This window comes from Lemur catta, chromosome 1, assembly GCF_020740605.2.
Source record: "Lemur catta isolate mLemCat1 chromosome 1, mLemCat1.pri, whole genome shotgun sequence".
In the NCBI taxonomy this organism is placed as follows: Eukaryota; Metazoa; Chordata; class Mammalia; order Primates; family Lemuridae; genus Lemur; species Lemur catta.
The window spans coordinates 164572855-164588989 of record NC_059128.1 but is presented as its reverse complement, the minus strand read 5'-3'; the positions used below and the strand labels follow the sequence as shown (position 1 = coordinate 164588989).

The window sequence follows — 16135 nt, the reverse complement described above, 5'->3', positions numbered from 1 at the left end:
CTCTCTCTCTCTCTCTCTCTCTCTCTCTCTATATATATATATATATATATATATACACATATATATGTATATATATATAAAGGTGTGTGTATGTAATATTATATTTCTATTTCCCTAGAGAACCCTGACTAATCCAGATTTTATATTCATTTTCTTAATGAAGGTCCCCCCAATTGAATCAATTTTAAATCTCTGAAAACCTGGATGTCTACCTATATTCCTCATTCCAAAAAAGATTTAAGGTGTCTTCCCAACACAATACTTATGATGGGTTTATTTTTAACCTTTTTATCCTCAATAAAGGAAAGAAAATCTAATGTCCAAGAAAGAAGGAAGAAGGGAAAGAAAGGAGTGAGGGGAAGAAGGAGAGAAGTGAAGAAGGAGAGAAAGGCATCTACCTATGGAAGATGTCTTTGTATGAGGGAATGAATTAGGCTCTGGAGTCAAACAGATAAACCTGGAGCTAAAATTTTGCTGCCATCATTTATGAGCTATGTACAAAGTTATTTCACCTCTTGAAACATCAGTTCTCTCATCCATAAAATGGGGATAATACCATTGAATTTGCAAGGTTATTATGAGAATTAAATGAAAACATGTGTAAAGCACCTTGTCAAATGACTGTCATATATAAAGCATTTAATAAAAATTTAAAATTTTTTATTCTTATTATTTATTAATTAATTAATTTATTTATTTTGAGACAGAGTCTCACTTTGTTGCCCGGGCTAGAGTGAGTGCTGTGGCGTCAGCCTAGCTCACAGCAACCTCAAACTCCTGGGCTTAAGCGATCCTACTGCCTCAGCCTCCTGAGTAGCTGGGACTACAGGCATGCGCCACTATGCCCGGCTAATTTTTTCTGTATTTATTTTTAGTTGTCCAGATAATTTTTATTTCTATTTTTAGTAGAGACAGGGTCTCGCTCAGGCTGATCTCGAACTCCTGACCTCGAGCGATCCACCCGCCTTGGCCTCCCAGAGGGCTAGGATTACAGGCGTGAGCCACCGCGCCCGGCCTAAATTTTTTGTTCTTAAATGCATAATCCAAGCTGTATTTCCTGAAATGGCCTTACTAATATGGTGCCTTTAGGATGAGCATGAAAGAAATAATTCCAACATTTTTCCTGCTCTCTTCACAGCAAATTATGAACAGTACAACATATGTGGGAAGTTCATTTCTTTTTCTGTCAAGACATGGAACTGTCTGTACAAGGTGCAAAAATATGTCATCTTCCATTCTGAACAAAAGTTAGCAAATAAAGTGTCATAGATGAACTAAGTGGAATAGGATAGCAAATTTAGGAACCTGTATAAAAAGCTACACTGTCGTTCACAAAAAAAGGTTTTGCACTTGAGTTAGTGCACTTATTTCAAAGACAAAGCGACAGTTTTGGTATTCATCCATTTAATGACACCCATGTTACAAAGGCATCTGAGCACAGTAGGTTAGGAAAATTTTAAAGCAGATGACAAGATTAGACACAGCTCAGAAGTCAACCCAGGGTCTAGGTGTTTCCCAGGCATGTCTGACACTTCACAGCTGTGATGATATGGACAAGAAGGATGGAACACCGTCAGAGGGAACCATAAAAAACAGCAAGCTGGCAGCATTAACTGCAGGAAAAAAGATTTCATGGTACAAGAGGCTTGATTGAAGGGAAAAAATAGGGCTTAAAATGTCACAAAATAACCTGAAATTTCTCAGTGTTCCATCCAACAATGACTGCTAAATATACTTAGTTATTTATCTTTATACTGTAGGGGGTTATAAAACCTATAAACTATGGATTAGAAGTGGTTTAGCAGTTGATCAGCCTCAAAAAAACTAGTCACTGGTATACAGCTTTTCATCAGAGGTTTTCGCTGGATGTGGCTATATTTCCTTTCCTTGCTAGAGGGTTACCTGCTACCTGAATCTCCAAAGACATTTGATTCTGTCTTCTTTGGTCTTAGACTCTAGACCAACATAGGGTATTCACCCCTAACCAAAAAAAAAAAAAAACAGGTGAATTCTAACTAATCCATCTTTGCCCCCTCTTTGTTCCTAATATATCTGAACTATCCATCTATCTATGGCCCACTGCACTAGAATCTCAGGGCTGGAAGCAGCCTGATAAAGACATACAATCTTCTCTCTTACGATGCAAAAACCATTGCTACAACATCTCCCAAGGAGGGGTCACATACCCCAGCACTCTGCAAAAGGTAGTCCATTCTTTTACCTCTCATTTTTAGAAAGTCCATCTTTATCATTATATCACAACCCCTTCCTGCAATTCTACCCATTAGTCACGGTTATTTTCTTTGGAACCTCCCAAACGCATCCCTATCCTTCTTCATGAATTAGCCCTGTGACCCTTAAGTCCGGTGCCTTACCCATTCGGTCATTCTGGCACTGTAGCCCCATGATTCTTACGAAACACACACACAAATACAAACAAATACACATATACAAAAACATTCACATCTTAAGTCTTTCTCACAGAGGCTAACATCCAGAATTCTTTCAAGCACTTCTGTCTCAAGATAGAATTCACTGGACCCCTCCTTCCTCTATTCACTCATTCCACAAAATTATATTCAGTACCTTCCATTTGTCAGGCACTTTGCTAGTCACCTGGGACATATCAGGATTCAAATAGCCCTGCAAACAGATGCAAAATTGCTACTGGGTTAAGTACAGCAAAGGAGAGTCACGAAGTGCCTTCAGAGTATATAACAGGAGATTGGACAAAGGTGGGAAAGTCAGAAAAGTCTGCCCTAGACAATTAATATTGAATGAAGATCTGAAAAAACAAAAAAAAGGAAGAGTAGATATTAACTAAGGGAGGATAGTGAGGGGACAATTGGAGCAAAGGCCGTGGCCAGGAAGTAGCAGGGAAACAGGGAAATGTAGAGGAAAGGTACTGTAGTTGTGGTTCAGAGAACAAGGGAGGCAAGAGGGACATGGAGAGGGAGAGAGAACCAGAGCTGGACCACACAGAGCCCTCCCTGTTGCCTCCCTGTTGGGGAGCTTTTTCTTTATTCAATAAGCAAGTGGAAGCCAATGAATGATCTTAAGCACGGGGCTGGGGTTGTGTTTAGAAGACCTCTCTGGCTGCGGCATGGAAACAGGGAGAACAACAAGGAGGCTGTAATATTATAGCACTTCAGGCAAGAAGTAATGATGGTCTTTTGGGCTAAGGTAGTGAGAGAGGGAACTAGACTGACTGAATGAAGGGATACTGGGGGATAGTATTGAAAGAACCTGGTGATAGAGTAAATATTGACTGGGGGAACAGAAAGTGCCAAAGATGACTCTTAAGCCTCTGCCTGAATATCAGGATGGGTGGTAATGTCATTTTCTTAGATGGTAAAGATAGGTTTGGAAGAGGGGAAGACCATGAGGGTGAGTGCTGATGACTAAAGAGCTATTAATCTTCACGCAAGGTTCAATTATAACTCAGGCATCTTATGCCTTATGGGGAAAACCATTGGTAGCTTTTTTCAGTAAATACATAGTATTTTTTTTTTATTTCTCTCTTCAGATAGAGGAAATTGTTGTAATTACCATAATAAAATAGTTCAACTTTTAAATTCACATTTAATAGTCAGAAATATTAAGATTCAGCTTCATGGCCAGGTGCGGTGGCTCATGCCTATAATCTTAGCACTCTGGGAGGCCGAGGCAGGGGGATTGTTTGAGCTCAGGAGTTCGAGACCAGCCTGAGCAAGAGCGAGACCCCATCTCTACTAAAAGTGGAAAGAACAACTAAAAATAGATATAGACAACTATGGACAACTAAAAATAGATATAGAAAAAATTAGCTGGGCATGGTGGTGCATGCCTGTAGTCCCAGCTTCTCAGGAGGCTGAGGCAGGAGGATCGCTTGAGCCCAGGAGTCTGAGGTTGCTGTGAGCTAGGCTGACGCCACAGCACTCTAGCCCAGGCAACAGAGTGAGACTCTGTCTCAAAAAAAAAAAAAAAAAAAAGATTCAGCTTCATATTATCACAGTAATTTAACTGTCAATATTACCGATGTATACATAGGAATTACACAAATTCCTCCACAGGAGTGGTATAGAATCTCTGCTGTCTATCTTAAATTCTACAAGGATAATCTTTTCTCCTGCTCCTGAAGGATTAAAACTTTTCTCTACCCAAGCACAAGGACATGGGGCAAACACTTGGTTTTCCCTCAGAAATCATTTCAACTGTCAAAAGCATTTCATGAGTGTTTTCAAAAAGCCTTTTAAAAATGAATAACTTTGGTATACTCTCAAGATTTAACCAACTCACTTACTTTATTGAGGTAAAAACTCTTAACATTTCTTAAACCAAGCTGTAGTGAAATCTCTCCCATTTTACCTAGAAAGGCAGACCCTACATCAGCAACCCTGAACCCCTATGTCATGTTCCAAATTCCAATATAGTTTTTAGGTGGTAGTGGAGGGGGTTATCCTTAATTTTTATAGTATTACTCAGAACAGGTATAAGAGCCAAATGAAGTAAGTTTTAAGGTTCAAATTAAATTCATATATTTATTTAACAACTCCACTTTGAGGTTAGCATTCATTATGAAACAAAGCAGGAAACAAAATCCAGTGATCCTGTTCCAATTAGAAAACATTTTCTTAAGCCATTGAAGAGAAACTTTAGAACAGCCTCCAAAACAAAATTTGATTCTAATTTGTAATTAAAATGTAGCTACAGTACTTGCCCTCTGGCCCCAAAGACCACTCTCCTCATTTTAAGCAGATTCACTGTTAAAAAGGCAAGTCTTGTCAGGTCAGCTCTTAGATGGTATTTCTTATTCAGAAGGAAGTCTTTCTATTCAAGAGAGCAAGCCACTATTGGCACAGACTGTCCCAAATTCTTGTCTGTGAAATTAGCCAGCCGGTGCTTTCTGATCCCCCGTCTGCTTTCCTCGTGCAGACACAAAGAAGGAGAGATTCGGGTTGGTAAGGCTGCTGAAGGGCACTGGAAACTGAGGGACAGGGCTCAGGGGAGCAGGCTCTTCTCTGCCTTAGTCTCTCATCAAAGGGGCTTATTTGTTATTGACAAGTTGACCCTCAGGCATCACCTACCCTGTGAATGCAGCCTGTAGAATTCTTTTTTTCTTTGCTTGCTAGTCGTATGGTCCTTTTCTACATCTGTTCAGAGACTCACAATACATACTAGAAAAAGCCCTGAACTGGGAGGCAAGCAAGTCAAATTCTAATCCCAGCCCTGACACAAATGAACCACGTGAGCTTCAGCAAATCTCTTAACCTCTGACACTAGTTCCGCACTTGTAAAATAAATTCCTCTATGTGATTGCCCCTAGATCTCACCAGCATCCACTTATTAAAAATAATAATCCTATTTTTACCATCTCTTACCCTCACCTGCATAGCAGCATCTCAGCCCCCTGAAACCCTCCAGCCTGGCTTCTCTAATAATTCATTCAATTACATAAATTTATCACCTATGGGCCAGATTTATGCTTAGCACTGGGACTGAAATAGCAAACAAAAATATCATGTTCTCTGTATTGCAATAAAATAAGATTTTCATTTAAACGAGAAAATTCTGACTGCTATAAGGAATATGAATCGCAGGATATCAAGAGTGAATGTGGGGACACAAATTGGAGTGCTATTGCAATTCTCAAGCAAGAGAGGATGGTGTAGCAGGGTCGGTAGGGTGAAGATGGAAAATTCAATAGCGATTTTAGAAATAGAATTGACCAGTCTTACAAAAGGATTGGGAAAGGGAGGTGAGGGGGAGAAAGGAGATACCAAGGAGACTACCAGGTTTTTGGTTTGAGCTTTTGTGTTGATTGATAGAAAAACCTGGGGAGGAGCAGATTTGGGGATGGAGCTTGTGTGTTCTCTTCAGACACATTCATTCTGAAACACTCCCAAGGCAATAAGAGGGAGATGTCAAGGCAATTGGATATACATGGCTAAAATGCACTGGAGATAGACGTTTGGAAGTTGTCAGCAAATGGAAACCATGGGAATAGAGGAGCTCACCAAGGGAGAGAGAATAGACTGTCCCATATGACCTCACAAATTGTCTTCTCAGTGTTTGGTGCTGGCACCCATGAATAACGTTTACACAAATGTTGCTGGCCCCTAAGAGCGGTACTCCTGGCAGGTTCCTAGGGCACTTGGTTCTTGCAGGCCTCACTAGGCTAAAGCCAGGCTACAGTCTGCCCCAAAGTGAAGCAAATTCTCCCTTCCCCACTCAGTGTCCCAGTTGGTCACCTGAGCCACAAAGCAGGTTGCTGGGTCTCCAACATTGCCTGCAAGTCCCTGTCATTCCCTGCAAACCGGACACCAGCATCTGAGCTAGACTCTGGCTGTTGCCCTCAGACCAAAACAAAATAACTGCAACCATACACCCTTATGTATGTGTTCATCAGACCTAACCAAACTCATCTGAGACCCCATTTAGGCTCAGACTGCCCCCCTGTCACCACACCATTTGAATAATTCTGATAGGAAACTTAACGCATTTCCCCAACTGTCAACTCTTCATCTAATTAATGGTCTTGATCTTATACCTATTTAGGGACTGGGCTTTGTGAAATGCTTGCTACAAGAAAGTCTAGGAAAGCAAAGAATGAGATATTAGCTCTCAATTGATACATAACCTGTCGGCCTGTTGATTGCTACATCACAGGAATAACACCAACAACAACACAAGCTACTAAACAACCAACCCTCATGTCAAATCTTCTTACCTATATGACCTGAAGTGCAAGAGGAGAAGCTTTAAACAAGAAAGCATCTGTGGACAAGGTGAATATATTACAATAATGACCATGACTTGGACCAGGGAACAGGGATGTGGGGACATTCCAGACCGAGTCAAAAGACCAGTAAAGGCAAGAAAAGGTGTGAGCCACAGGCAATCCAGTGTGTACCTCTCCCTGTGGTGTGGGGCACTCTTACACCAGCCTTTGATGGGCTCCAAAGTGAGCCTGATGGGACAAAGAACAGGATAACATCCAGTATCATGTGTACATGGGTGACATATGTTGACACATAAGCAAGTGATTTCCTACACAAAATGTAGTAAGGAGCCTTACTTGAAGCAAACAGAATGTCTTGGAAAAGGAAGGGCTGTGCTTTACTCTTCCCAGCAACACTGGAGAAACCTTTTTCATTGAGCCTGTTTAACCTGAGTCTTGAAGGATGTGTAGATCTCTAGGTAGGCAAGTTTTAAGCATAGGAGGGAATTCTAGGATAGAGGAGGGAATACATTTGAATGCACAAAGGTGGAGAAGCAGATGGTGTTCTGGGATAATATTTTTTGCATATGTGGAACACAACACTGTTGGCACCTGACAGTGCTAAGTGGGGTGGGAGAAGATTTCAGGTGGCATGTAGATACTATATTCAGTAACAACAGATCACTTGGGATTGAAGAAGTGGTCTACCTTTTTTTTTTTTTTTTGAAACAGAGTCTTACTCTGTTGCCCAGGCTAGAGTGCCGTGGTGTCAGCCTAGCTCACAGAAACCTCAAACTCCTGGGCTCAAGTGATCCCCCTGCTTCAGCCTCCCAAGTAGCTGGGATTATAGGCACGCACCACCATGCCCGGCTAATTTTTTCTATATATATTTTTAGCTGTCCATATAATTTCTTTCTACTTTTAGTAGAGACGGGGTCTCGCTCTTGCTCAGGCTGGTCTCGAACTCCTGAGCTCAAATGATCGACCCGCCTCAGCCTCCCAGAGTGCTAGGATTACAGGCGTGAGCCACCGCGCCTGGCCGTCTACCTTTTAATTCCCTTCCATCCTCACCCAGGAGAGCTTCTCGGTTGGTTACTAGGATGCTGTAACAACTCTTTTAAAAACGAATCTTCTTTCTTAACAAATGAGCAAATTTTAGGCTCAGAGGTTTTAGAGGTAACAGTATCTAGCTAGAATTTAATACTATTTTGCTTTTATTATATTCATTCTACTATTTATGGCAAATGACAATGGTTTTCCATTTACAGTAGTCATATGAATTTTTCTTTCTAAACAAACTTAAGTTTAATAATGTGATTTTGGTATAAATATAGAAAATATTAAAGAGTTAATCATACAGGCTGGGCATGGTGGCTCATGCCTGTAATCCTAGCACTCTGGGAGGCCGAGGCAGGTGAATCGTTTGAGCTCAGGAGTTCGAAACCAGCCGGAGCAAGAGCGAGACCCCGTCTCTACTAAAAATAGAAAAAAATTAGCTGGACAACTAAAATATATACAAAAAATTAGCTGGGCATGGTGGCACATGCCTGTAGTCCCAGCTACTCAGGAGGCTGAGGCAGAAGGATTGCTTGAGCCCAGGAGTTTGAGGTTGCTGTGAGCTAGGCTGATGCCATGGCACTCTAGCCTGGGCAACAGAGTGAGACTCTGCCTCAAAAAAAAAAAAAAAGTTAATCCTACAGATGGTAAACACGGTATGAATTATGACACTGGTATGTGAATATCTAAAGTTTTGGAAATACTCTCTAGGAGAAAGGTTCGCAGTGTGATATGTTGCTATCACTAGATTGTTCAGGGATCAAGCATGGTAAAATGAATAAAGTTTAAAGCTATGAGATAGGAGTCCATATCTGTCTTCAGTATTTTCTAGCTACGTGGCCTTGAGCAAGATCTCTTAAGGGCTGTATGTCTCAATCCTTCACCTTTATAATGAGGATCAGTTTTACAGGGATGTAAGGATTAGAGGCAACCAATATTTAGGTTACAAAATTGTAGATATTATTAAACTCCTTTATAACTTTCCAACAAGCTTTCCAAGGTTAGTCACGATTGACTCTGACCTAATTTCTCTAATTCTGTGAGATATTAGGTCTGCAGGGCTGTAATTGGCTTTAAAAAGGAATCAAATATTTTATTTTTCTTTATTTCTCAATTAACTTATATAGGAAGTCAAGAACTCAGCATGCTGCTCACTCCCAGCTGTTCCCAGGTTGTTCCAGATGGTTGTAAACTAAGGAGAAGACCACCCAACCCGTTCAAGTCAGAGGTTTCCAGGTTAAATTCTAGTGTTCTTCTGAATGCATTTTGTAGCACTTTTTAAATAAACTAAAAAAAAAAAAAAAAACCACAGAACTATACAAGCGATATAAGCCACATCTCTGAAAACTTATAATACCAAGAAAAGGGAAAACAGATCACTTAATCCATATTCCACAGTTTCAGCCCCATCCTTTCAACCACTTTTCCTCCCCTCATAACGAATGAGGCCTGAAGAAGCCTGTGAACACTGCAATAGTGGCAAACAAAAACTCAGAGCACCACCACTTGGTTCTCTGGCTTTCCACTTCAACAGCAAGAGCATGCCGAAACTTGGAAACCAAGAGATTTTTTTCTTTTAATTGTGACACCTTGCCTAAGTAAGAGATAAACTGAACCAGCCTAGCTCCCTTAGTAAACAGAGTCTTTGAATTTTCAGCTCTTGTAAAACCATTAAAGTGAGTGCATAGAAGCAGTTTCCTCTCAAACAGTAGTAATGATTTTCATTTTCCAATTTATGCCTTGACTTCTGGGAAATCTGTCATTAGAGGATTTTCTATTTGCTGACCCTAGCTTCCATTTCCTGGAAGTGTTTTATTAAGTGGGTCATGCCATATCACAAAGGAGAACAAATTCAGGACACTGGTAATATTTCCTGCACAGTTTTGCAGTTCTAATTACAAGCACAATGTGCAGGCAATGTATGACTCTTTCAGTCTTGGGTGTGGCTATACATTTGTCCTTTACATTTGTATACCACTGCCACACTTCTTCCTAAACAAACCACCAGATTTAAATGGATCAGACATTGCTATTTCTTTTAACAATTTGATATAATTCATAAAAGCAATTTTTAGAAATGCCTTTTTTATACATTGCAAGAGATGGAATTATATAAATCTCAAGCAGTAAAATGAGTGCATGATTTTAAATAAGTGATCAGACATTTTAACAGTTTTGTAATTGCTTATACTCCCACATCCTAGTGTCTCTTACTAGAAATCATAGCTTTTGATTGGCTAAAAAAACTGAAAACTGCAGTGCTCTATCTCCTACCCTCCACACACAGAAAATGACCAATTACTTCTGAATGATCTTTACAGCTCATTAGTGATCTGTTTAAGTTCTATTATACTTGCAGTCTATAAAATGCTTTTTGTTTTGCAAATCCTGGTGATGTTAACATAACCGTAAATACATAAAGAAGACAAGTGTACGTCTAGGGCCTGGATACTTTCTTTGTCAAGATAGTACTAGTTTCAAAATTTCTATATGAGGCATTGAAAAGAACGCAAAATTTAACTCTGATAAAAGTAGTTTAATCTAGCTGTTCAGAAGAAAGATAAGCACATGGTTTCATTACAGAACTTCAGCTTAATCTCAGAATCTAAATGTTCAAGCTCAAATAAATCCTCACAAGCCTGCATGCTCTTCTGATTGCCAAGTCTGAACAGCTGCAAGCAGGGGCTGAACTGTGCCTATAAACATGTAAACCAGCAGAAACTAAATCACTAAGCAGCACAAAAGCAACACCCAGAAACAAGCACCCATTAATTTTAAAGATAACATAAAATGATACCTGTTCTTCGTCTCTTTGCTTTCTCAGTGTAGGTAAATATTTCCTGATTGCATGGAGAGGATATTTTTTGAAATAAGAGAATCTAGATGGAGGCAACAGATTATCCATAGTGAGGAAGGCAAGAGGGTCCTTGTCTGTACCTCCTTGTCAGCAACCATATGAATCTAGAAACTTTGTAATTCCTCAAATGCCCAAAGATTTGTTTGTAGCTCACTCACTTCCCTGCAAACACAATAGATGTTTTTCTCCTTGCTGGTTTCTCTTTAGAGTTCCTGGTGAAACCAGAGAGCCAAGTATGAACACCGTCTAGAAGCATCCAGAAATGCAATGCCCAAAGGGCAACAGGAGCCAGGAAGAATTTAGAGGCTGGTCCACAGAATGCAAATTGCCTAGTGGTAGTGATGTGACTGTCCTATTTCTAGAAACAGCGTTCTGTTGCAAGCTGTGTTAATATTAGCTAGCTGGTGACTTTCCATACCCACAGACTCTCATGAGGTTTAATTTTAATTTTTTTCTGACAGTTTTTCCAGTTCTTAAAGAGGGCATGAGATGTGGTTTTTCCAGTTTCCTTCTAGATTTCCTATCATCATGAGCACACACAGACAGCCCTCAGCTGTGTCTCAGCTTTAAAGTGTTGATTCATTCAGTCTTGAGAAACACTGTTCTAGGGGATTCTAAAAAAAATTAACAAATTGCCTCACTCTTCATTGTTACCAAGGAGTTCGTAGTCAGTACTGAAAACATTTTGTTTGCACTGTGATATATTATGCAGTATGCCCAGTAACCAGATACTTTATATGAATTGAAAAATAGCTGCAAAAAGATTCTGTTCTGAGTTAAAAGGTTCTCTCCTTGAATCCTTATCTCAAATACAGGCTGAATTTTAACTTTAACTTTCCCCAGGCTTTATTCTGAGTGTAAGGAAGAGAAAATGTTATACATTTACTTTCTAACTATTATAAAAAGAATTCATCAATGGAGACTCAGAGGGGTGGGGGGTGAAAGAAGGATGGATTAGAGGAGGTTGCTGGGGGTGGGGGGAATGGGCATTGCTTCAGTGATGTATCCAGTGAAGGCCCTAACTTTACCACAATGCAATATATCAATGTAACAAAATTGCACTTGTACCCCATGAATATATACAAATAAAAAATAAATGGGGAAAAAAAATAATTCATGCTTTTATAAAAAAAGAAAGAAAGAGGCCGGCGCAGTGGCTCATGCCTGTAATCCTAGCCCTCTGGGTGGCTGAGGCGGGAGGATCACTCGAGGTCAGGAGTTCGAGACCAGCCTGAGCAAGAGCAAGATGCCATCTCTACTAAGAAATAGAAAGAAATTAGCTGGAAAACCAAAAATATAGAGAAAAAATTAGCTGGGCATGGTGGTGCATGCCTATAGTCCCAGCTACTTGGGAAGCTGACGCAGGAGGATTGCTTAAGCCCAGGAGTTTGAAGTTGCTGTGAGCTAGGCTGACGCCACAGCACTCTAGCCTGGGCAACAGAGTGAGACTCTGTCTCAAAAAAAAAAAAGAAAGAAAGAAAGAAACAAAGAAAGAAAAAGAATATGCCAGGAGGTCTGTGGTCTTAGAGAACACAAAATCATAAAATTTGAAAGTTCAATATTTTCTTAATACTCTGTAGAGATCACGGGATTTCTAAACTAAGTTCCCAAATAGACTTTGCTATTGTATTATCTTTTTAAACTTTGCAGTAGCTAGTTCATTTGATGGCAACATTTGGTCACCTCTGTGAGGGGCTGTCTTGTAGAGATGAGGCTGGACATCAACCAAAAATCACGTAGTCCAGAGTTTTCTTTACAGTGGAAAGAGAGACCTGGTCTTTCCCACTTTAGAGAGAGCACTGCAAGTCGGGGTGGAGGAGGGGGCAGGAATGCATGTTGGAGCTTAGCTGTCCCCCTGAACGGCTTCCCTGACACTCCTGGATGGTTCACCTGCCTTCAGGGAACACACTTGATGGCCTAAAGCCAGCTGTGCTGCAAGCAGCCCAGGCCATCTGTCAGGCTGGCGTCAGGCCCACTGGCAAGGTGATCTTCTAGACTCACCAGGGCTAGCCTAGCAATTCCAAGAAGTCATTTACATAGTGTTGCTAGGGCTGGCTCCTGGGAGGAAGCCCTGCCCTCCTGATACCTTTACAGGTGTAGAGCTTCATCTATACAGAGGCTCTGCGCATCCTCGCCTGTGTACCAGAGACAGCTGACTCTAATGAGGGCAAGAAAGCAGCATTGTGCTGTGTGAACCACCTGAATGCTAAGGGCACAGTGGTGCATGCTCCCTGCCAAGTCATGGCCCAGAAAAACAAGAAGCGTGGAAGGCCAGACATGCTGGGCCAACTTGAAGCCCTAGAAAGAGAGGTGGCCCTAGGGATGGTGGGGGTAGGCAAAAGTGCCATTCATATATACCCTCGAGACTCACGAGCTGCCTTTTTCTTTCTATATTTAAAAACATCTAAGCCTTTAGAGATGCTTCTTTATCGTGGGCAGAAGCCAGCAGCCTGCCAAACACCCACAGCACAGCTGGTGATCAAAGCTTTTTCCCAACGGACAAGCACAAAGCAGACTTCATTTCAGATGGTTGTTTCATGATCACTTTTTCTTAGGTTGAGAAAAGTGTTGAAAAGAGATGGGGAGGGAACCTCCCCGGCCCCACTACCCCAACTACCCAAAACAAAATCTCTGTTCTATTAGATTAAGCATTAAAAAAACACAAAAAACAAATGCAACCAAAATCCCCTTAGGAATTTAATCTATAACAAATATAAATCACATCTCATATTTATTGGGCCTTTTGACCAGGTGCTGTGTTAAATTCTCTACATGTATTATCTCATGTAATCCTACAGCAACCTATGGGGAAACTAAAACTCAGAGAAGGTAAAAAAAATTTGCCAAGGTTACACAGCTATAAAAGTGGAGGAGAAAGGATTCCAACCAGATAGGCCTGACTCCAGAGTCTCTGTTCCCGGTCAGTACTGCACAGCCTCTTAACCCACATCCAGAAATGAATTCCTGATGATCTATTTATTAACCTGAAGAAGGAAAGACATGAAGTTGCCTTGTTAAAGAGAAATACGAATGCACAATGCTAGGAATGTATAGACTAAGATTAGTAGATTAGAGACCTAGTGTATCTTCATGAAAAATCATATAACTTCCTATCCTGAATTCCCTATAAATAAGGTTCCTATCATTACCTAGTTCTTAGATTCCTTTATGAAATGATGCTGGCGATGTTAAAAAGAGGTTGTATTTGTACATATAGGTATTATGCTTCCCAAATTTTGAAAACTACTGCAATCTCAGTTTCTGGGCGTCAGCCTGCTTGTGTTTACAGTGCGGAGGTCTCTGCCATTGCAGCCTGGAGGAGTGCCTTGTTTGATTGCCACTGTGACTCAGGCGCCTTACTGAAAGGCAGCTGACCAGAGTGCTAGTGGCTACAATGAATATCTGCAAGGATCGAAAGGGCCCAATGTATCTGCCTCAGGTGATGAGACGTATATTCTGTCCCCTGCAAAGTAGCACCATAGAGAGTGGAAGTAATTACCTGTTATTTTGTACAACTTACTCCCAGCCCTTGTCCTCTACTCAGTAGAAAAATAAGAAACAGAAACCATGAACCCAGGGAAATCATAGACCAAGGCTGCAATCCCACTGTGAGAAGATATTCATGTATTCTCTATGCTTTCTAAGAATTATCTGCTTTTTTACCAATGGCTTAAGATATGAGGAATCCCAATTTCTTCTCTTGAAAAGCAACATAAAGAGGCAAAACCACTGCCTAGAAAAATAGTGGCAAGTGCGGGAGAAGACAGAGATTTCCTAGTTTACTGCTTTTCAAATGTTGAAGAAGACGGGATGAAAATGTGCATTGTGAGGTCATCTGACACTGTGCACTACACACGGTGGGTGTCCAGTTAATGCATACCAGTACATATTTATTAAACGAGAATGTCAAAGAGAAAAGAAGCGGACCCAAGCGTTAAATTCCAGCTGAGAAACAGGAAAGAAAAACTGAGAAAAATGCATCTCCAGAATACCTTTGGGTTGACGAGATTTCCAAATTACATCAGGATGAAAACTAAAACCCCACTAATCTCCTTCTCCTTCCAGTCAGTGCTGAGAGTTCCCATCAGGAAATGACTCCATTCTCTGGGAATTAATCCAGCCCAGATATAGAATGAAGGGCAGGCAGTTAGAATGATGGAGAAGCTGCTAGCCCAGAAAACAGAAACCATTTTTTATTATGAATTCCATTGAGAAATCATTCTCATCCCACTAGATCTATAGATATTGTCCCAGTCTTCTGCTCCTCAAGGACAGAATTAAATAAAATCAAGAGAGAAATGGGAGGCATTTGACATTGCTCATCAGGACAAGTTTATGCAATACCAGATTCTACCTTATTGCATGATTAAAGCACTTCTGCTACTCACAGGACAACATTTCCTTGCTTGCCCCCACCACATAGGGAGTAATTATCCTACATCTGCAGACGGTGTGCTTTTACTTCCCTAAAATCCACTTTTAAAAATCCCTGTGTGTTCCTGTTACAACCACAATTCAGTAATTTTCATGTTTCTAATTGCTCTATAAACAATATAACTTTTATGCCTTTTGCTCTTGAGCTTCGAGTATTAATTTCTCAAATTTAACAATAATTCTATACTCACGAGGCATTTGTCCTCTACTTAAGAAAAAAGACACTTTTCTGGCCGGACGCAGTGGCTCACACCTGTAATCCTAGCAATCTGGGAGGCCGAGGCGGGTGGATCGCTCGAGGTCAGGAGTTTGAGACCAGCCTGAGCAAGAGCGAGACCATGTCTCTATTAAAAATAGAAGGAAATTATCTGGCCAACTAAAAATATATAGAAAAAATTAGCCAGGCATGGTGGCGCATGCCTGTAGTCCCAGCTACTCGGGAGGCTGAGGCAGGAGGATTGCTTAAGCCCAGGAATTTGAGGCTTAAGCCCAGGAGTTGCTGTGAGCTAGGCTGACGCCACGGCACTCACTCTAGCCTGGGCAACAGAGCAAGACTCTGTCTCAAAAAAAAAAGAAAAGAAAAAGGATACTTTTCTGTATAGCTTAGGCCTGTGGTCCCCAACCCCTTGGGCCATGGACTGGTACCAGTCTATGGCCTATTAGGAACCGGGCCTCACAGCAGCAGATGAGTGGCTGGGTGAAGGGGCAAAGCTTCATCTGTATTTACAGCCACTCTCCATGGCTTGCGTCACCGCATAAGCTCCGCCTCCTGTCAGATGAGCTGAGGCATTAGATTCTCACAGGAGCATGAGCCCCACTGTAAACTGCACATGTGAGGGGTCTAGGTTGTGCGCTCCTTATGAGAATCTAATGCCTGATGATCTGAGGTGGAGCTGAGGTGGTGTTGGTAGCACTGGGGAGCAAACATAGATTTTCATTAGCAGAGAGGTTTGACTGCACAATAAATGTAATGTGCTTGAGTCATCCCCAAACCAGTCCCACCGCCACCCCCGTCTGTGGAAAAATTGTCTTCCATGAAACTAGTCCAAAAAGGTTGGGGATCACTGGCTTAGGCCAAACTTGGACAT

At 41.1% G+C, this 16135-nt stretch overlaps 1 protein-coding gene across 2 annotated transcripts in view; it reads right to left on the bottom strand.

Annotated features, from left to right (window-relative positions):
- Positions 1-10846, bottom strand: part of ATP2C1 (ATPase secretory pathway Ca2+ transporting 1) — a 138316-nt gene extending 127470 nt beyond the window's left edge. Inside the window, exon 1 of one of the 2 annotated variants that reach the window (XM_045538588.1) lies at positions 10554-10846. In XM_045538588.1, the coding sequence (XP_045394544.1) occupies positions 10554-10661 (108 nt within the window). In that variant the 5' untranslated portion in view covers positions 10662-10846. The remainder of the gene's footprint in view (positions 1-10553) is intronic. The other variant, XM_045538583.1, reaches the window with a different exon arrangement.
- Positions 10847-16135: the final 5289 nt, after the last annotated feature.